Genomic DNA, 18,296 nt, shown 5'->3' on the forward strand with positions numbered 1-18,296 from the left:
TGTTTGCAAGTATTTCTAGGTACACGGTTACTTCCCATCCGTAACCACAATCATCACCCAATGTCTTAGAAGCTGTTTCAACGATGAAGCTCAATACACAGAGTTCTAAAAAATGCACACCGCTCTGCTGAAGTGACAGAACGTGTTCAATTATGTTCAAGTTTGTTCAGGGGCTCCCAAAGACATGTTTCCTTTTTTCTTTTGGTCACTGCCTCTGGGTTGACAGCAATCTCATTGATTCTGATGTGCACTTCCATTTCAGATATGCGAAAATCTATCTTTGAATTGATATGAGTCCAGGTCTGGCCACTTACTGGGTGTGTGACCTTAGGCCAGGTACATACCTCTCTCTTTAAAAAAAAAAAGAGAGAGAGAGAGAGAGATATTTATTTATTTTAGAAAGAGAGCAAGAGAGAAGGCACTAGTGGGTAGGGGAGGAAAGGGGAGAGAGAGAGAGAGAGAGAGAGAGAGAGAGAGAGAGAGAGAGAGAGAGAGAGAGAGAGAGAATCTCAAGCAGATTCCGAACTGTGCCGGGAGCCCAACGCGGGGCTTGATCTCACGACCCTGAGACCACGACCTGAGCCGAAACCAAGAGTCAGATGCCTAACAGACTGAGCCACTAAGGTGTCCCTACATAATCTTTTTGAGCCTCACTTTCCTCGCCTGGGGAATGGGGACAATTTCTATCCCTACCTCTTAGGGCTGTTGTGAAGATTAAAAATCAGGCACATAACACTGCTGGTGCTGTTGTCATTGTTCACAGACTTATCCAGCAAATGTTGATGAAGCACCTGCTGTGTGCCAGGCACTGTTCTAGGTACTAGAAACACACCAGTGAGCCAAAGGGACAACAATCCCTGCCTTCATGGAGTTGACGCTCTAGCTGGGAGTGGTGCAAGCAATAGATAATTTAAACATTCGCTATATAGCTTATATGGATATAGAGCTAAATGCTATGGAGAGAAATAAAGCAGAGAAGGGGTACAGGGAGTGCTGGGGGGCATGCAATTTTAAGTAGGGTGATCCATGAAGGCCTCAGTGAGAAGGTGACATTTTGGAATGTGGAAGCACCTAATTACTAATCGTTTCTGTTGCAGGTGGCTGGAGATCAACAGCCAACAAAGGGGCCTTGGGGCATCTGGTTACCAAGTCTTGCTGGAGCCTCTTGGCTGGCTTTGTAGAGGGTCATCCCCTCCCATATATCTCCCACACTTGGCTTCTTTCCAGGATGCCCTGGGAACAGCAGAGCCTACAGATACCCCAGGGAAAGGCTTTAAGTGGCCTTGGTCACTAGGGGGCTTCCTCAGGCCCTTTAGGTGTGATCTGAGGTTAGAGTCCCACTCATTCCCAGATGTGTAGAGTCCCACTGACCTGAGGCCAATTCTTTGCAAGAGCTCAGAGCCTCATCTCCTCTGGCTTGGCTATTAAAGTCAAGTCCCACGTTTACTGAGATCAGCCCCCCATGCCTCCATTAGCTCACGGCCTCACACATCTGCTGCGGGCTTTCGCTTTGTTCTTTTTGCCTCCCGGGGATTTCCCTTGCTGTGCTGTGTGTCCGGGTATGCACCCGAGAGCCTGTTTTTGCAGTTAGTCCTGGTCTGTAGCAGGAGCCCCTAAGGTGTCCAGTGATGCAGTTATGATGCTGCTTAAAATGTAAGACTGTTAGGGGCGCCTGGGTGGCTCAGACGTTAAGCGTCTGCCTTCGGCTCAGGCCATGATCCCAGGGTCCTGGGATCGAGCCCCACATCGGGCTCCCTGCTCAGTGGGAAGCCTGCCTCTCCCTCTCCCACTCCCCCTGCTTCTGTTCCCTCTCGCTGCCTCTCTCTCTGTCAAATAAATAAATAAAATCTTAAAAAAAAATAAAATGTAAGACTGTTATATGAATGTCACAGAGAACCAAAATCTTTCTCTCTGAGGTCATACCCACTGGTGTCTGAACCCGCTGGGCTCATGTGGACCAGTGGTATGGCTTCTTTTCCAAAAAGCTGCCCTTCAGATAATTGAAGACAGTTTTCACATCTTTCAGCCCATTTTGCTTCTACCTTCTCTTCTTCAATTTAAAAAAACTCCACTTTTTCTTTTCTTTTTAAATTAAAACTGTATATATACTTTTAAGATTTTATCTTTAGGTCATCTCTACACCCAACGTGGGGCTTGAAATTACAACCCCGAGATCAAGAATCGCATGCTCTATCGACTGAGTCAGCCAGGCACCCCTGTATTTTTTTTTTTTAATAAAAGTAAACACTAATTGTAGAAAATCTAGGGAGTACAGAATAAGTGTAGAGAAGAAAATAAAAGCTGCCCAAAGCAGCCATGGCAATATATCACATGACTATATACACCGCTTCATTGTACGCTCATTATATACTGTACTTTTTCTCTAAAGCACTTATCTCTCCTGTGATTAAATAATTACTTGGGAAATTATTTAATGGCCACCCTCCTCCCTTTGGTTGGATGAACCACCTGAGGACATGCCTGTCCTCTCCATCACTGTTTCCGGGCACCCAACGCAGAACTTGACAAAGGACAGGGGCTTAAAGGACATTTGTGAATTAATGACCAACCTAATGGCTAAGACATTCTTTGTATAGAGATTTTAAAAGTATAAAACTGGCATCATGGCTTAAATCATTTATAGTCTCCTTTTTTGTTAAAAAATTTTGCCATGTGAAGCTGTTTGGCACGCTATCGTCCATCCAAAACACGATTTCAAATGGCTACATACTATTCGTTCATTTTGGTTGTGGCATGGCTACATGATCTATTCCCCTGTCTTTGACACTGACTTGGTTTCTAGGTATTATTTTTATAAATAACACCTGCCCCTAATTTTTAATTGACCTCTAGATTCTTTGGCTACATTCCTCTAAAAGTTGAAGAATTGGTCAGAATGGTATGGTCATTTAATTGCTTGCTGACACTTAATTAAATTAAGATCCTTCCCAAAAATCTCAATCAATTTACATTCTCCCTTTACTTTCACTAGCTCTCGCGGGCTATTTGATAGGACAAAATGAGATCAGTTTAGTGTCATGCGCATTTCCTTTATAATTGGTGAGGATGAATCCCTTTCAACATTTTTTATCCATCCTCATACCTTCTATACTGAACTCCCTGTTTATGCTATTAGCTTTTTTTTCCTATTGAATTTCATTTTTTTTCTCATTGACTTGTACACGAACATTACAGATGAAGGATATTACTACATTGTCATGTATTCAAATCTATTGCTCTTTTCTTCCTATGTTGTCCGGGCCTACGATTCACATTTAGGGTTCTGGATCCAACTGCAAACTCAGAATTTATCTCCTGAGAGAAAAGGGTTTTCACCCACGGGGTGCACAGAGACCCCCACCAGCCAAGAGCCCCCGGGTGAGCCCTCCTTCAGCTCCCATCCCTGATTCCACCCCCTCTCTCTGCCGCAGCTGATTGGTCCAGCAGCAGATACCTGACAGGAGCCGAGCCAATCAGATCCGCTTGCTCGGAAGGTAGGAATGTGGACTAAGATACGGCGGTTTGGTGTGAACTTTCTTCTGGGGCGGGGGGTGGGGGTGGGAGACGGCCTTAAGCTTGGGGACAATCAGGCAGACAAGCTTCTTGGGATCTGGGGATCTCTTTATAACGCAGATTCGATTCAGTTCTGTAAACCAAGCCCTCACTGGCCTGCTTAAATTCCAGACCCTGCTCAGAGCCACGGACATGTTACCCCGAGGGGCGGGGGGTCTCCGGGTATCTGCACGGTTCACCAGAGCTTCGGGGGTTTCTGAGGCACGAACAAGTCTGAGAAACACTGTCATGAGGATTCTTCCACGGCGTGGTCAAGAGCGCAGATTCTGCAGCCAGTTAGCTTGGATTTGCCACTTTCTGGCTCTGTCATCTTGGACAAGCTTTTCACCCTTTTGTGCCCGAGTTCGTTATTGGTAAAATGGGGATAATAATTCTTAGTACCTGATTTGTGGTTCATATGGAGTGCTTAGAAAAGCGACAGCAAATAAGCACTACATCAGAATCGGCTGTTATTATTGTCAGATCCTCCTAGCAAATCATTAGTTTGTTTTACTAAATTGCTCACCTGCTCAACAACTTTCAATGGCTCCCCAGCTCCTTCAGAACGAAGGCCAGAGCTGAAGCATGGCTCCTACCACATATACTCTTTGTCATTTTTGTCATCTCTAGCCACTGTTACCAGATCTTGCCTTGAGCTTCCCCAGTTCTCAATCACCATTAGGAAATGTCTCCTTCCCACCGTCTTCCTCCCAAAGGCCAGGGAGTCTTTCAAGGCCTATCATACCTTTAATCTCACAATTTTCCCTCTGGTTTTCCCCACTGGGACCAATCTACTCCACTAACTCTCTGCACAAGACTATGCTTGTCACAGACGGCTGGGCTTGTATGTTACGACTAAATTCTCCCCCATGCGCTTGGAATTCTCCAAGGGCAAGCATCTCCACTATCTTGGCTCCAGCATCTGGCACACAACAGTCTCAATGCTGCCCTCGCTGGACCCTCCCGATGGGTCAGACACCATGCCACAGGCCACATGCACGCTCATTTAATGCTCACAGCTGCCCTTTCCTGTGCTCATTCCATTAACTGGTCTACTGAATGCCTATGGTGTCCCAGGCCTGGTGCTGGGGGGTGGGTGGGTGGGGGGGCAGGAAAACAAGACCGGATTAGGTCCCTCCTGGCAGGGAGATTTACAATCCAGTAAACTAGAAATTAAACCATTCATGTGGGGCCCACAGGCCAAACTAAGCCTTCAGATTCTCTTTCAAGGTTTTCAAAAATCAACTAGGTGGGCTGGGTCTTCCCCATGTCAATGTCCTCTGACCAGAGACCACCAGGGACACGGCTGTGGTTGAAGTTTGTCATTCAGTGTGCAAGGGAAACCTCAAACCATGGAAGTCATGGGGTACCTCAGCAACAGGGCTGCTACGAAGGACCCATTCCTGGTTGGGGGCTCACGTTAGGTGAGCTGCGGGGAGGCTGGAGGAAGCCTACCTGGGAGCTGTCAGGAAGTGGGGAAAAGCCTAGGGTTGGGTATCAAGAATCCTGAGCAGAGAAGGCTCACCTGGCGTAGGCAAAGAAGCAACCGCCCCTCAGATTAGTAGGGAGGGGATGTTTGATATCTTGTGCCTTAGACAGGGAAGGGAGGGGTCTCGTTTGGTCTTGTTCCACCATAGTCCCAGAGTGGCCCAGCTCATGCTGATGTTCTGTGAACTGTTCGTGTTCACCAGGAGAACAGCACGGCCTAAGCTGCGAGAGCCAGCCCAGCTCCTAGTCCCACCAAGACGTAGCTGCTGATGGTTCCTGGCTGTCGGGCTGCTTTCCTTTCCCAGCTGGTTGTCCACAGGTCTTCCCACTCCCTATCGCGGCGTACCTGTTGCTGCCTGGCCTCTGACAGCACCTGAATCCACTTCTCTAGCGAACTAAGGATTTCGTGTCACCAAATTACTAGTTAATTACAACTGAGGTAAATAAGTGCTGGGTGGGGAAGCGGTGAAACACCTAACCTGGGGGGGGGGCGGCGCAGAGAAACCCTGGCTAGCTTCTAGGTGGAGGTGACTTCTAGCCTGGGACCAAAAGAGTGGGAATTAGCCAGAAGGGGAGAGAAAGACCCTTCTAGGTCAAGAGAGCAATTCAACTACTATTGGTTGGGGGCTTGTCATGAGCCAGGTTCTGCACCAACATTTTCCATGTGCTGTCTCCTTTCATTTACACAGCCCTCTGGTTTGGTAAGTCAGGAGAGCTAACCCTGACAGCTCTAAGTGTCTTGCATTTAGGAGCCCTGGCTAGAACCCTCTGAGGTGAGTACTGTCATGTTACAGTTGGGGCAACAGACACTGAGATCCTGTTATGTGCCCAAGGTTACCTGGTCAGCAAGTGCTGTCGCTGGGAATGAGCTCAGGCAACCCGGCCCAGACCCTTTAACTGCCAAGCCCTGTGGTCTCTCTCTTTATTCTTGTCCCCACTTGAAAAACGAGACTCCAGGAGCTCTTGTAACTGGCCACAGTCATGAGGCTCCTAAGTCCCTATGTGGCCAAGATGCCAACTCAGGGGCCTAACTCCTAAACCCCAAGATTTTCAGAACTTAGAAAATGCAAGTGGGATGCTAATTGTTTCCACCAGCATCAACATTGAATGTTACCGCACCTGTAGGAAAGTTCTTAAACCAAATGCCAAACAAAAGGCAGCTTTCAAAGCTAGCAGGCAGAGAATACATTTTACTTTACATCCAACTGTTACTGAACAGAGAAGAGACAGAGATGGGACAGAGATGAGCTGAGTGAGGAAGGGTCTGGCTTTAATCACGGCCTGAGAGGCAAAAACAAGTTTGGGCAATGTCTGGGTGAGAATATCTGGGGAAATCTGCCCAAGTCGGGGGTCAGACTCTGGCCTTGGGCAGTGAGTGACTCTCCACAGTGGCTGGGACCTGGAATCCCCCAGGAGCTTGTTAGAAATACAGATGCCGGAGCCTCAGCCCCCGAGCTTCGAATTCAGGAGGCGAAGCCCGGGCACCAGTATCTTTAATAAGCTCCCCGGGGATTCGGGTCCATAGGCAGCGGGGGAACAGCCACTAAGTGGAGCATGGAAGCCTGTGCAGGTGGGGAGTTGGGCCCAGAAAACCAAATGGAACAGTGTGAAAGGAGGGGAAAAAAGCAGGCTTCTGCTTGTTTTGTGGCAGAGAAGCCAGAACGATGAGGAAGAGCCGCTGAGTCAGCCAGAGACAGAACATACTGCAAATCTTGCCACCTGTTCATTAATCGCGACGTTAATAAAAGCAGTTGTTTACTGAGCCCAATTATTCTATCCCAGACCGTTTATGTGGATTATTACAGAGTCCTCCAATAACACAATGATTACTAGGTAATAGGCACCTAATTCTATTACCTAATAGTATTAGGTGCCACTCGAACCCCTTTTTACAGATGAGAACTATTAAGGAGAGCAGAGGGCGACTTGCCCGCAGTCTCAGGCTGGTGGGTGGCAGACAGGGTTGCAAGCCCAGCCGTCTGTCTCTGAAACGTGCAGCTCCCCGCAGCACCATGCGGTGGGTGCCACGGTGAGCTGGGCGCACCGAGGTCTCCAGGCTCGGCCCGAGTGTACAGGGCGGCCAGCAAGCCCCAGGCATGCCCCCCAGTGAGTGGTCCCAGGGCAGTGGAAATGCCAAGGGGAGGGTGAACATCTTTGAGCAAAGACCTAGGACAGAAGAAGGAGCAGGTATGTGGGTGTGGGGTCAGCTTTACTGATGGATGGGAGATTGGGGCAGCCGCTCATTCCCTCAACAAAGACCGGTGCTGGGGATCCAGTGGTGGACAGGGGGGGTGCAGCCCCTGGCCTCATGGTGCTTACAGCTCAGGGATGGTTTAATGACAGGGACCTGACCTGGGCCGGGCGAACAGTGTGTGTGTGGTGTCAGGGAAGGGGTCTCTGAGGAGATGCTTTTAAGCTCAGCTTGGACGTACGCCTAAGAGTCAGGTCCAGGCAGATGGTACAAACTCAGGCTCTGAGGCAAAGAAACGTGGCTCATTTGGAAGAGAGAGGACTTCATCTTGGCTGTGGCCATACAGAGTGAAGGGGAGTGTCCTGAGATGAAACAAGGTCCTCTGTTGGGAAAAGTATTTCAGGCAGAGGGAACAGCACAAGCAGAGCCTCAGAACCCGGAAAGGTGCAATGGCCAAAAATAAAGTGTGGGCCTTGAAGCCTCCTGACGTTTTACAGGTTTCACACCCAGTGTGCGGGGTTACTGGGAGCTTGATTTTGAGGATGGTGAACAGGGAGAAGACCACTAGGGTAAAGGCCAAAATGCCTAAGTCCCAGGACTGTCTTGAACTCGTGGTGGCCCGTTGGCTGAGTCTTCTCCCCACTTGCGGCTCCCCTTTGTCCAGGGGGAAAGTAAGGAGGTTGTACCCAGGCCCACTGCTAAGGTGGTTTTTAGTTTTAACACTTTCTTGGTGACTTCCTCTGGGATGATTATTAAGATAAACTCAGAAGAAAGTGGGAGAACCTCCAGGTGCTTTTTTTAAGGCTTGTGAGGTGATCAGGTAATTATATTTCAGTGTTTTAAGAACTCAGCAGACATTATTTTGGACACATTAAGGAGACAATCCCCAAACTTTGCTTACTGCCAAAAAAATTCGAACACCACACCAATACAAAATCAAGGAGGTGAAAGTCGGTTCCCCCCTTTAGAGGTTCTTTCCATCCCTCAGCTCCAGGTTAACTATCTGCTACACACTGTCGGAGAAAAGTCTAGAAAAAGCCTGTGGGCTCAGTCAGGCTTATCAATGTATTTCATTTGGCTGACAAAGTTTTAAAATTTGGGAAATTTTACATTTTTCAGCTTCTCTCAAAAACCTAAACATCTAACTGACCGGATCCAAAGGGCAGCTGTCCCTTCGGACGGGTCATGTATACTTACTCTACTTAACCAAGTCCCCACGAGTCCCCATTACCTTACGCATAGCTTGCTTCTTTCATTAACATCACCTGCCTCATTCCTGTTCTAGAAGCTGCCTTGAATATAATACTATGTAAGCATGCACATGTGTGTTTTTTTACACTTCCCCTGAGAACCTTTCCGTATCTCTACAAAGCTGTAGCTCCCCTTTTCAAGGTTAAGTCATATTTCATTGTCTGAATCTCTGATGCTTATCTAATTTGTTTTCTTGATGTATATGTACAAAGGTTCCACTTTCTTTATAGCATATACTGTAAATGAATACTCTTATACATCTGTTTATAAAATTTTACGGATAAAAGGGTAAGTGGACTTGCTAGGTCAATGTGTTTATGTACATTTTAAAATTTGAAAGATTTTAAATTTAAGATGTTAAATTTAAAAGATATCACGAAATTGCCCAGGTTATATGAATTTACATCCCCAGAAAATGAAAGCAGTAGACTGTCCCAGGCCTTCTTCTGACTGGCATTAATTTAATTACTAAGGTGACGGAGCAGCCTTCTATGTTCAGTGGTCTCTTGTACATCATCTGTTGCCCTTTGCTGACTTTTTCATTTGGTTCTTTTTCTCTACCTTTATTGATTTTTAGGAGTTCTTTATATATGAAGGACATTAAGCCTTGGTCATCTGTGTTGCAGTTTTTTTTTTTTTCCCCAGCTGTTGGTCTTCAGTTTTATACATTGTTTTTACTTTGGGAAATTTGTAACTTTATTTGTAGCCACATACACGATGGTTTTTCTTTTGCCAGAGGGGGCCAGCCTGTCTTCTTTGGTAGGCATAGTATTGGTATATCTATTATATATATTTTATTATCATATTTATAATGACATATATATTATATATATGTAATTATTTTTTTAAAGACTTTATTTTTAAATAATTTCTACACCCAATGTGGGGCTCAAACTCACAACCCCAAGATCAAGAGTCACATATTCCACCAAATGAGTCAGCCAGGAGCCCCATATATTTTAATTTTAAAAATCTGAATGCCTTTAGCTAAGGAATACACTGTCTGTTTCTCCACAGGACCCAGCAGTGCCTGCACTATCTATTTCATAAATGGGTGACTTCACATTTTTAAAGTTGTCTGTCTAGTCCCTTGAGACAGATCATAGAAGTGCAAGTAAAGGTACATGTTAGTGTGAGTGTGTGTCTGTGTGTGTATATTTACTCTAGAACTTTTATGGTTTCACTGTGCACATTTAAATTCTGGATCCATCTGCAATTTATTTTTGGTGGAGTAAGTGAACACAACCAAGAACTAGGATGAACTTTTCTATTTTCCTAGCTGGCAACATGGGGGTGGGGTGGGGTGGTGGGGAGGCATCAAAGCCCATTGGTAAATTAAAACAAAAACAACCCCCCCCATGTTTTTGGTCCCTTTATAAAAATAATGCAAATTCTGGGATCATACCCATACCCATACTCCCACCACCCAAAATAACTACTTTCTTTTTTCATGCAATGTATTTCCTGCAAGTATTTTTTTCCCTTAGTGTATACAGGTTTTTGTTTTAGAAATCTGCTTTTTGTCTGTTTTAACATGTGACAACATCTATAACAGCTAACAGTTAATGTTTCCACCCAGCAGTTCTCAAACCTGGCTGGGAAGCTGGCTTCCCAGTGGAGCTTGTTAAAAATAATGAATCAGCAACTCTACAGGGTGGACCCTGGGAATCTATATTTTTAATAAGTTCCACGGAGGTGTTTGGGACATAACCAGGCCAACTCTAACAGTCCCCCCGGCCCCCCCACCACCCCGGCTGTACCTGTGATCGTCTGGGTCTCGGAAGTGATGGTTCTGGTGGTGGTCTGAGTTTGGGTGGCAGGCACTGTTTCTTCAGATACAAACTGGACCGTGCTGGGGGCTGCCCCGGACGTGCTGGTCAGCTGGCAGCCACTTTGCTTGTGAGCCACAAAGGCGTCCAGGTTGTTAAACTGCTGCTTGCAGATGCCACAGATGTGGATGTCCGGAGTGAGCTCAACCAGCACCGTTGTGCCACCTGGAACTCCACGGGACAAAGGGAAAGCCACAGGTTAATTAATTAATTTCAAACAGCTTGAAATTAGAGCACAAACCCAGATTCATGGTAGAAAAAAGGACAGTGGCAGAGATGGCTAGTGGCTGGCCTGATGTCCATTCTACTCCCCTCTTCTCCCTTAGCAGCAATGTTCCCAAACCCCAGGGATTGCTGCCTGCGGGGGCACTAGTGGCATTTTATGCAAGAAAGTTCTTTGAGGGATGCCTGGGTGGCTCAGTCAGTTAAGCATCTACCTTCGGCTCAGGTCATGATCCCAGGGTCCTGGGATCGAGTCCGACATCGGGCTCCTTGCTCAGCGGGGAGCCTGCTTTTCCCTCTCCCTGCTGCTCCCCCTGCCTGTGCGTGCGTGCTCTCTCTCTCTGACAAATAAATAAAATCTTAAAAAAAAAAAAGTTCTTTGATGTGCAGGGCTGCTTGCACTTTGAAGGACCAGTAGCCATGTCCTAGCCCAGCGAAAGGTAGTTTTACTCCCCAATCATTATGAAAACCAATCCCTCCACTTTTATACCCCCCTCCCCCGACCCTGCCATGAGAACTACTAAATAATCTTGGTTCCTTACATGCATGAGAACTTCTGGGAAGTTTGGCTTTCATAATAAAAAGGGATAAGACATGAATGGCACTGGTTCCCTCTTTTGGCCTTGAACACAGATGTGATGCCAGGAGCTTCTGCGACCATATTGTTATTATGAGGAAAATGCTAAGATCCCTACATCTGCTGATCTCTACTTCTTTGATTCCCTAAATCAACTAATTCATGACTTCTCATTAGGCTGGTATAGTTCAGTTTGTTACCTGTAGCTAAAATTCATTCCTAACTGATAGGGACATTGTCTTTCAATAGTAGTGATGCCAAGTGTTAATACTGTGTTAACATTTGCAAAGAACTTACCATAATATCTGGCACTATTTTAGAAAGTGCTATGTAAATGTTGGTTAAATGAAGAAATACAATCAATTAATGTCTCTAATATGACTACCTTAATTCTTATTTTTTAAAATTTTCTTTGTCTTATTATAAGGAAACTCATGTTTATAACAGAAAATTTGGAAGAGAAGAAGCAGGGGGAAAATCACTCACAATCTTTCCACCTATGTGTACCATGAACATTACAAAATATTTTCTTCCATTTATTTTCTTTATGCTTAAAAATTAAGATCATAATGTACTGTAAAATTAGTCTTTTCCCCACATAACATTGCATAAGCATTGTGGCTAGATCACTAAAATTTTTATAAGTATAATTATTTAAAGGGTGCCTAGGTGACTCAGTAGGTTAAGCACCCGACTTTTGGTTTCGGCTCAGATCATGATGTCATGGGTGGTGAGACAGAGCCCTACAGCGGGCTCCGTGCTCAGTGGGGAGTCTGCTTTGAGATTCTCTCCCTCTGCCCCTCTCCCCACTCTCTCTCTCTCTCCCCTTCTCTCAAATAAATCAATCTTTAAAAATATATATAATTATCTAATAATACACTATTCTGTTATCTATGCATCATCTCAGTACTTAGAAGGTCTTTATATTATTTCTAATTTTCCTCAAATCTAAATCATATGAGAACTACCTTTGTGCATATATGGTTGGTATATATGAATCATAACTTTCTGAAAATTTATAAATATTTATATTATGTTCAATTTTCCTCAAGTCAAGCTAAGACAAAAAAAGCTCTGTGTGGTAATACAATTTGTTTGACTTGCTAAGGAGAGCTAGTGTGGGCTGTGTTGTAATGTTTTATAAGCCATTTTGCAGAGCGCCCTGTGCATTTAAGTACATCGAAATCAATGGATGGAAGGAATGAAGCTTTTTCTATTTCTCTGGAACACTACCTCCCTGCAGCCGAGGTGCCTATGAGACTAACAGGAAAACAAGGAACCGGAAGATGAGGTGACCATATTGATGAGGATTCCTTAATGCTCCAACAAGAATGATACCCGGTATGAAAGGGTTTTAATGACAGTGTCTCCAGTATGTGGCAAGTGCATACGCAATGACCTAGACTTTCCTTAGAATCCCGACACTACAGTTGACAAACAGTGACTTGGGCTTGGTCTCTCTCATCTGTAAAATGGGTAGAAGTTTCTGTTCCGTAGGACGGTTAAGACGATTAAATAAGATGGTGCTTGTAAAGGGCCAGCACAGGGGTCTCCGTGTCCTGGCAGGACACCCGGTGGGGTTATTACTGAGATACCCTATTTGAATGCGACAGTATCCCCCTCTGAAAATTTGGAATGATAAAATATACCTAACCTCCTGCATTTGTAGTGAGAATTAATAGACCAAACAGAAAACACTGGGTACAGGTGCGAGTTCAACAGCAACAAGAAAGAATTCCTTTATCTTCACTATGTTCTCCAAACCTGTACCGGCATCAGAACAATTGGGGTGTGTGTGTGTTAAACATGGACATATCGGAGCCCCACTTCGGAGATACTGAGTCCTAACGGAGGTAGGGTTTTGAGAAATCTGTGCTTTTCCACAAGTTATGCAAGGAATACCCAGCCAAGTTTGGGAGGCAATGTCTCCACAACAGCTAACAAGCTAAGCGCTTACTATGTGCTAGGTGTCTGCAAACCCCTGTGCCACGGGGTCGTTTTCAAACTGTGTGTAACCGAACCGCTCAGCGTCTGGCCACAGATCCCCTCCCCCACGTCCCCCATCTAATGGGTGGGGCCCAAGGAGCTTTTTTCTTTTTTTAAATAAGCGCTCGCGCTCCCAGGTGGCCGGTTTGCGCTCAGTCTCTGGACCACACTTTGGGAAACAATGCAGCGGGTGAAATCAGGTACTTGAATAAGGCTGCTGTCCTCATCAGGAAAATTAAAATGAATCCCAAACTCAAAGAAAGCGACCACCGCCCCATTCCCCATTCAGATCTCCACCTTTAATGTGTAAAAGGCTTTCCAGTGCGCCGTCAAGCCCAGCCCGCCAGACATCATGCAACCCTCAGATCCCCAGACTTCAAGGATTTTAAGCCACCGAGGCAGAAGTTTTCCCATCAGCGTAATCGCAGTTACCCCCAAATCCCCCCAAACTCCGCCGGGGGGGGGGACGGGGAATGCCCCGAGGGGGTGGCGATTGTCTGAACGGCATGCCCTCCCCCACCGTTCCCTTACAAGGGGTCTTGCGAGGCTGGAGAGCGCCCCCCGCCTTGCACTGGGTTGGGTGCCCCCATCCTAAGCCCACTCCGGCGCCCCCTGCACGGCGCGCCCGCCGCGGTGCCCGAGACGCCGGCTCGGGGCCGTCACCCCGATTTCGGGGCCCCGGGCCTGCTCGCTGCGTCGCAGACGTGCTTGGGCCCGGGCCCCGGAGCGCGCACTGGGCCCCGGAGCGCGCACTGAGCCCGGAAAAGCACTTACTTTGCACCGAGCCCGGGAAGCTCTCGCCCTCGCTGCTCGCGTTCATGGCCACAGACTGGGAGGTCCCCGGCCGGCCGGGGTGCCAGGGTGGGGGGCGCTGATCTACATGGTGCAAGGACTTTTCCTTTTATTTTTCCACACCCCCCCAGCCTTCCTTCTTCCAACTCCGCCAGGCGGGGAGGACGGATGTAAAGCAAGCTCCACTTCCGCTGCCTAGAGGGCGCTGGCCGGGCCCGGCCGCCCCAGCCTGGCTTTGCATCAGCGGCTCCCCGGGGAAGCTGCGGGCCGATCCCGATGCCCGGGCCGCGCGGCCCCGGACCGCGGAATCCCCCGGGATCTGGACCACTCACAAACGTCCCGGCGGGTTGGGCAAGCCCTGGCGGCTCGGGATGCGCCCCCACCTCCGGCCGCTGCAGCCGCCGCCCGGCCCGCACCCCTGCAGTCGTGGCCGACGCGTTTGGCCTCCCCGGCTCGGGCGCCTTTGCACCTGCCGCTCTGGGCGTCTGGTCCCCAAGGCGGCGCTCCCGGGTCGCCGGGATGCTCTGCGGAGGGGGACCGCGTCGAGCTGCGGTTGGGGGGTGGGTGTGCCGGGCGCCGCAGGCTTGGGAGAAACCCCAGCTGAGCGTCAGTGGCGGGCAAATCAGCAGAGCGCTGGGCGGGTCCCCTGCCCAGCTATGAAATAAAGAGGACAGTGATCACGTGGATCCTTAGATTAACAACTAGGATCAATCGCCAAAGGCGCCCTGCTCCAGCGTTCTGCCCACTTTATCGTGCACTGTCACCTGGAGGGCTCGCTAGAACACAGACTGCTAGATCCGTCCCAGAGGTTCTGACTCAGTAAGTCTGGGGCGAGGCCCGAGAACGAGCGTTTCCAAGTTGCCAGCAGTTGAAATCCCAGCTGATGATTGACACTGTCCTCTCTGATCTGTGTCCGCTTGGCCAACCTCATCTCCTACAACTCTCTCCTTTACTCAGACTTCAGCGCCAAGCACTCTCCAGCCTCAAGTCTCCTACGCTACTGTTCCCATCTGCCACGCTCCCTACTATCTTTGGGTCTTGATTCAAACTCCCGTTCTTGGAGAGCCCAGTCTTGGCTAGCCCATTTTAATATTGAAGCTCCCTCTTCCCGCACCCAACCGTTCCCTGTCTTTTTCTGGTCTGCCTTTTCTTTCTTCTTAGAACTTATTACATTTAACATTATGTATCTGGAGTATATCTATCGACAGGTGTTTTACCTGTCCCCCCTTACAAATTCAAAAGTTCCCAAGAAAGTGGGATTAAAAAAAAAAAAAAAAAGAAAAATCTCTGCTTCACTGATCTGTCTATCCCCAGCGACTTGGCCTAGGGCACATAGTAGGCTCTCACTAAATATGACTGTATAACTAATGGAATTTTCCCTGCTGCTTCCTTTAAGGGTTTGTTCATTCCTCCACCAATTATTTTTATATATAAGTGTTGCAATAGACCAGACACTGCCCTAGTCCCTGGAGGTACAAGGGTGATCCAGATGATTTGGTGCCTGCTCTAATAGAACTTGGCTAGTGGCTAGTGATTCCGTCGACATCAAATAGTCAAATCAGCAGTGTGATTTCTTTCTTTTTCTTTTTTTTAAAAGATTTTATTTATTTATTTGAGAGAGAGAGAGAGAGAGAGAGAGAGAGAGTGAGAGTGTGTGCACAAGCAGGAGGGGGGCAGAGGAAGAGAGATAAGCAGACTCCCTGCTGAGCGGGGAGCCCGATGAGGGACTCCCTCCCAGGACTCTGAGATCATGACCTGAGCCAAAGGCAGATGCTTAACTGCCTGAGCCATCCAAGTGCCCCGCAGTGTGATTTCTTAATAATGATAAGGTCTCAGAAGACGTAAAACAAGGTCATGATAATGACCACAGGAATAGTCAAGGAAGGCCTGTGAGGAGGTAATAATCGAGAGCGGGCAATATTTGAAGGTGGGGGGTGGGGGTGGCAATTCCAACCTGAGGGATTGGCAGGAATGAGCTAGGTGTGAACTGGCCATTACCCACCAGTCCCACTGCACATCTACTGCTCTCCTCTTGCTTTGCTCAGGCCAGCACGACCTGCCTTCTTGCCATCACGCCAGGGGCTCTGCATCTGCTCCTCCCTCTGCCTGGATTGCTTTTCCCTGGTCTTCTGCAGGCCTGGCTTCTTTCTCACCCAAGGCCAAATGGAATGTCACTTTCCCGGGGCAATTTTTCCTGTCCCATATCTAAAGCACCTACTCCTCTTGGCACTCTACCACATCACCTTCATTATACCTATCCCTAGCTAACACGATCCAGAAAGGCACTGCAGCTTAGGGCCATGTTTATTTTTGAATGCTTGATAAATGTTCACATATGTGCACACCTGGGTAAGTCCCACCTGGATCAAGGTACAGAACGTTTCCAGCCTCATGACCCTTCCCAGTCAGTGCTACTCCAGCTCCCCAAGCCCAGAGAGGTAAGCCCCACTCTGACTTCCTTGTGCTGAGAGCAGTATTCTTCATATCAGCCTGAAGAGAAGAAACATCTAGAGGGCTTGGGAGCAACCAAACTCTCAAGTCCCAATCTAGACCTACTGCAGAATTTCCTAGGGCAAGACCTGGTAATTTACATATATTTCCCAAGTGCCTCAGGTAATTCTTGTTGAGTATAAGCCTGGAGTTTACCAGTTGGTTCTTGAGTCAGCTTGTCCACCACCATATAAATCCTTGAGCTACGTGGGTGACTTTGGGCAACTGCTCTATGTCTCAATTTTCTGTAAGTTGAGTTAAGTTCATCAAATTTTTTTTCAGAGGAAATCAGTCAATATGTATAATGTGCTTACAATAGTGCCTAGCTCATATAACTAGGCAACAAATCCCTGCTCTTCTTCTTATTTATTTATTTTTTATTTAACTTACTTGGTTATTTTCTATTTTCCTACCTGACTGTGAGCTCCAGGAGAGCATAGATCTGGCTTGTTTTATTAACCTTGTATACCCAGAGCCTAGGACAGGGTCTGGTACACAGGGGCCTCAATACAGTTTTTGTTGTTGAATGAATTTATGTATGTTTCCATCAGCTCCATTTTGAACATTTGCTACTATGCCCAGCCATACTTTCTCTTGTATGTGTAGATCATTGCACTGGTTTTTTTTTTTTCTTTCTTTTTTTTGGCTTCAAAATTTCCTCTTTTCTTATTTTTTTTTCTTCCTATATTTGCTTTTCTTATTGTACAAGTATTACAAGTTCACTGTTAGAAATTTGGAAAAAATACAGAAAAATATAAGAAAGAAAATAAGACCCATTTATAAACCCCTACCCAGAAATAACATTAAAAAAAATAAGCTCTACCCCCAATGTGCAACTTGAACTTATAACCCCAAGATCAAGAATTGCATACTCTACTGACTAAGCCAGCCACGCACCCCCAGAAATAATATTTTGATTGATATATATACTGAAACTCTTTTTTTCTCTGTGTCTGTGTATATATATCTATATTCATAGATAAACACACAAGTTGTGTTCATATATTTTATAAAAATATGATTTTAATTTACATGCTGTTTTTAATCTCCCTTTTTGTGTACATATTATGATGCTTATTTTTAAAGATTACACAAATAATACATGGCTACCTGAGATCCCACCGTCCAGAGACAACCAGTATTCACATATGTACTATATATCTTCTTAGATTTTTCCATAGAAATACAATAGAATGACTCAAATGAATTGCTGATATTTGTCTATTTTAACTTAAAAATGTTAATTTCATATGGTTCAAATCAATATGACTCACCATATAAATATTATACTTCTGGTAGAGATTGCTGTTCATGTACCCAACATTGGTTGCCTCAAATTCTCTTAGTAGCAGAATTTCTGATTTGCAGCTGAGTGCATGGCCTCCTGGAAGAAGGCTTTTTCCAGCCTCCTTTGTTGCTAGCCATAGCTATATGATTACATTCTCGCAATGTAAATGAAATGCTGTGATGTAACTTCTGGGACATCTCCTAAGCATAACAGGGGACATAGCCATTTGCCACTTTTTCATTCCCTGCCTCCCTTGCTTAGAAAGAAGATGTGATGGGTGGAGCTCCAGTTGCCATTTTGGACTATGAGAATGAAGTTTTACTCTAGGTATGGTCAGGTGGTGAGTTGGAAGCAGCCCAGGTCCCTAACTTCTTTGTGGACCTGTCAACTGGACTTCCTACTTCTGGGCTTCATTTACGTGAGAAATGCACTTTTATTTTGTTTCAGCTACTGTTACTTGTATGTGTGTTCGTGCATGGGGGTGGGGTGTTTCTTTCACATGCAGTGGAGTCGAATCCTCATCAAACACAATACTATGCATACTGTTTCATAATTGGCTTTGATTTTGAAGAGTTTTCCCAGTTTGGTTGGTGATTAGAATCACCTGGGATGTTGTCCCAACTCCATGGG

General features: G+C 46.4%; 1 protein-coding gene across 3 annotated transcripts in view; it reads right to left on the reverse strand.

Annotated features, from left to right (window-relative positions):
• Positions 1–14,408, reverse strand: part of ZFP64 (ZFP64 zinc finger protein) — a 79,497-nt gene extending 65,089 nt beyond the window's left edge. Inside the window, exons 1-2 of one of the 3 annotated variants that reach the window (XM_028125237.2) lie at positions 13,871–14,408; positions 10,243–10,482 (exon numbers count right to left, since the gene is read on the reverse strand). In XM_028125237.2, coding sequence (XP_027981038.1) covers positions 10,243–10,482; positions 13,871–13,916 — 286 coding nt within the window. In that variant the 5' untranslated portion in view covers positions 13,917–14,408. The remainder of the gene's footprint in view (positions 1–10,242; positions 10,483–13,870) is intronic. The other 2 variants (XM_028125235.2, XM_028125234.2) reach the window with 2 other exon arrangements.
• Positions 14,409–18,296: the final 3,888 nt, after the last annotated feature.

The sequence above is a fragment of the Eumetopias jubatus genome, unplaced genomic scaffold (genome assembly GCF_037043125.1).
Source record: "Eumetopias jubatus isolate StellerSeaLion01/CBP00866 unplaced genomic scaffold, mEumJub1_p1.0 scaffold_9, whole genome shotgun sequence".
NCBI lineage: Eukaryota > Metazoa > Chordata > Mammalia > Carnivora > Otariidae > Eumetopias > Eumetopias jubatus.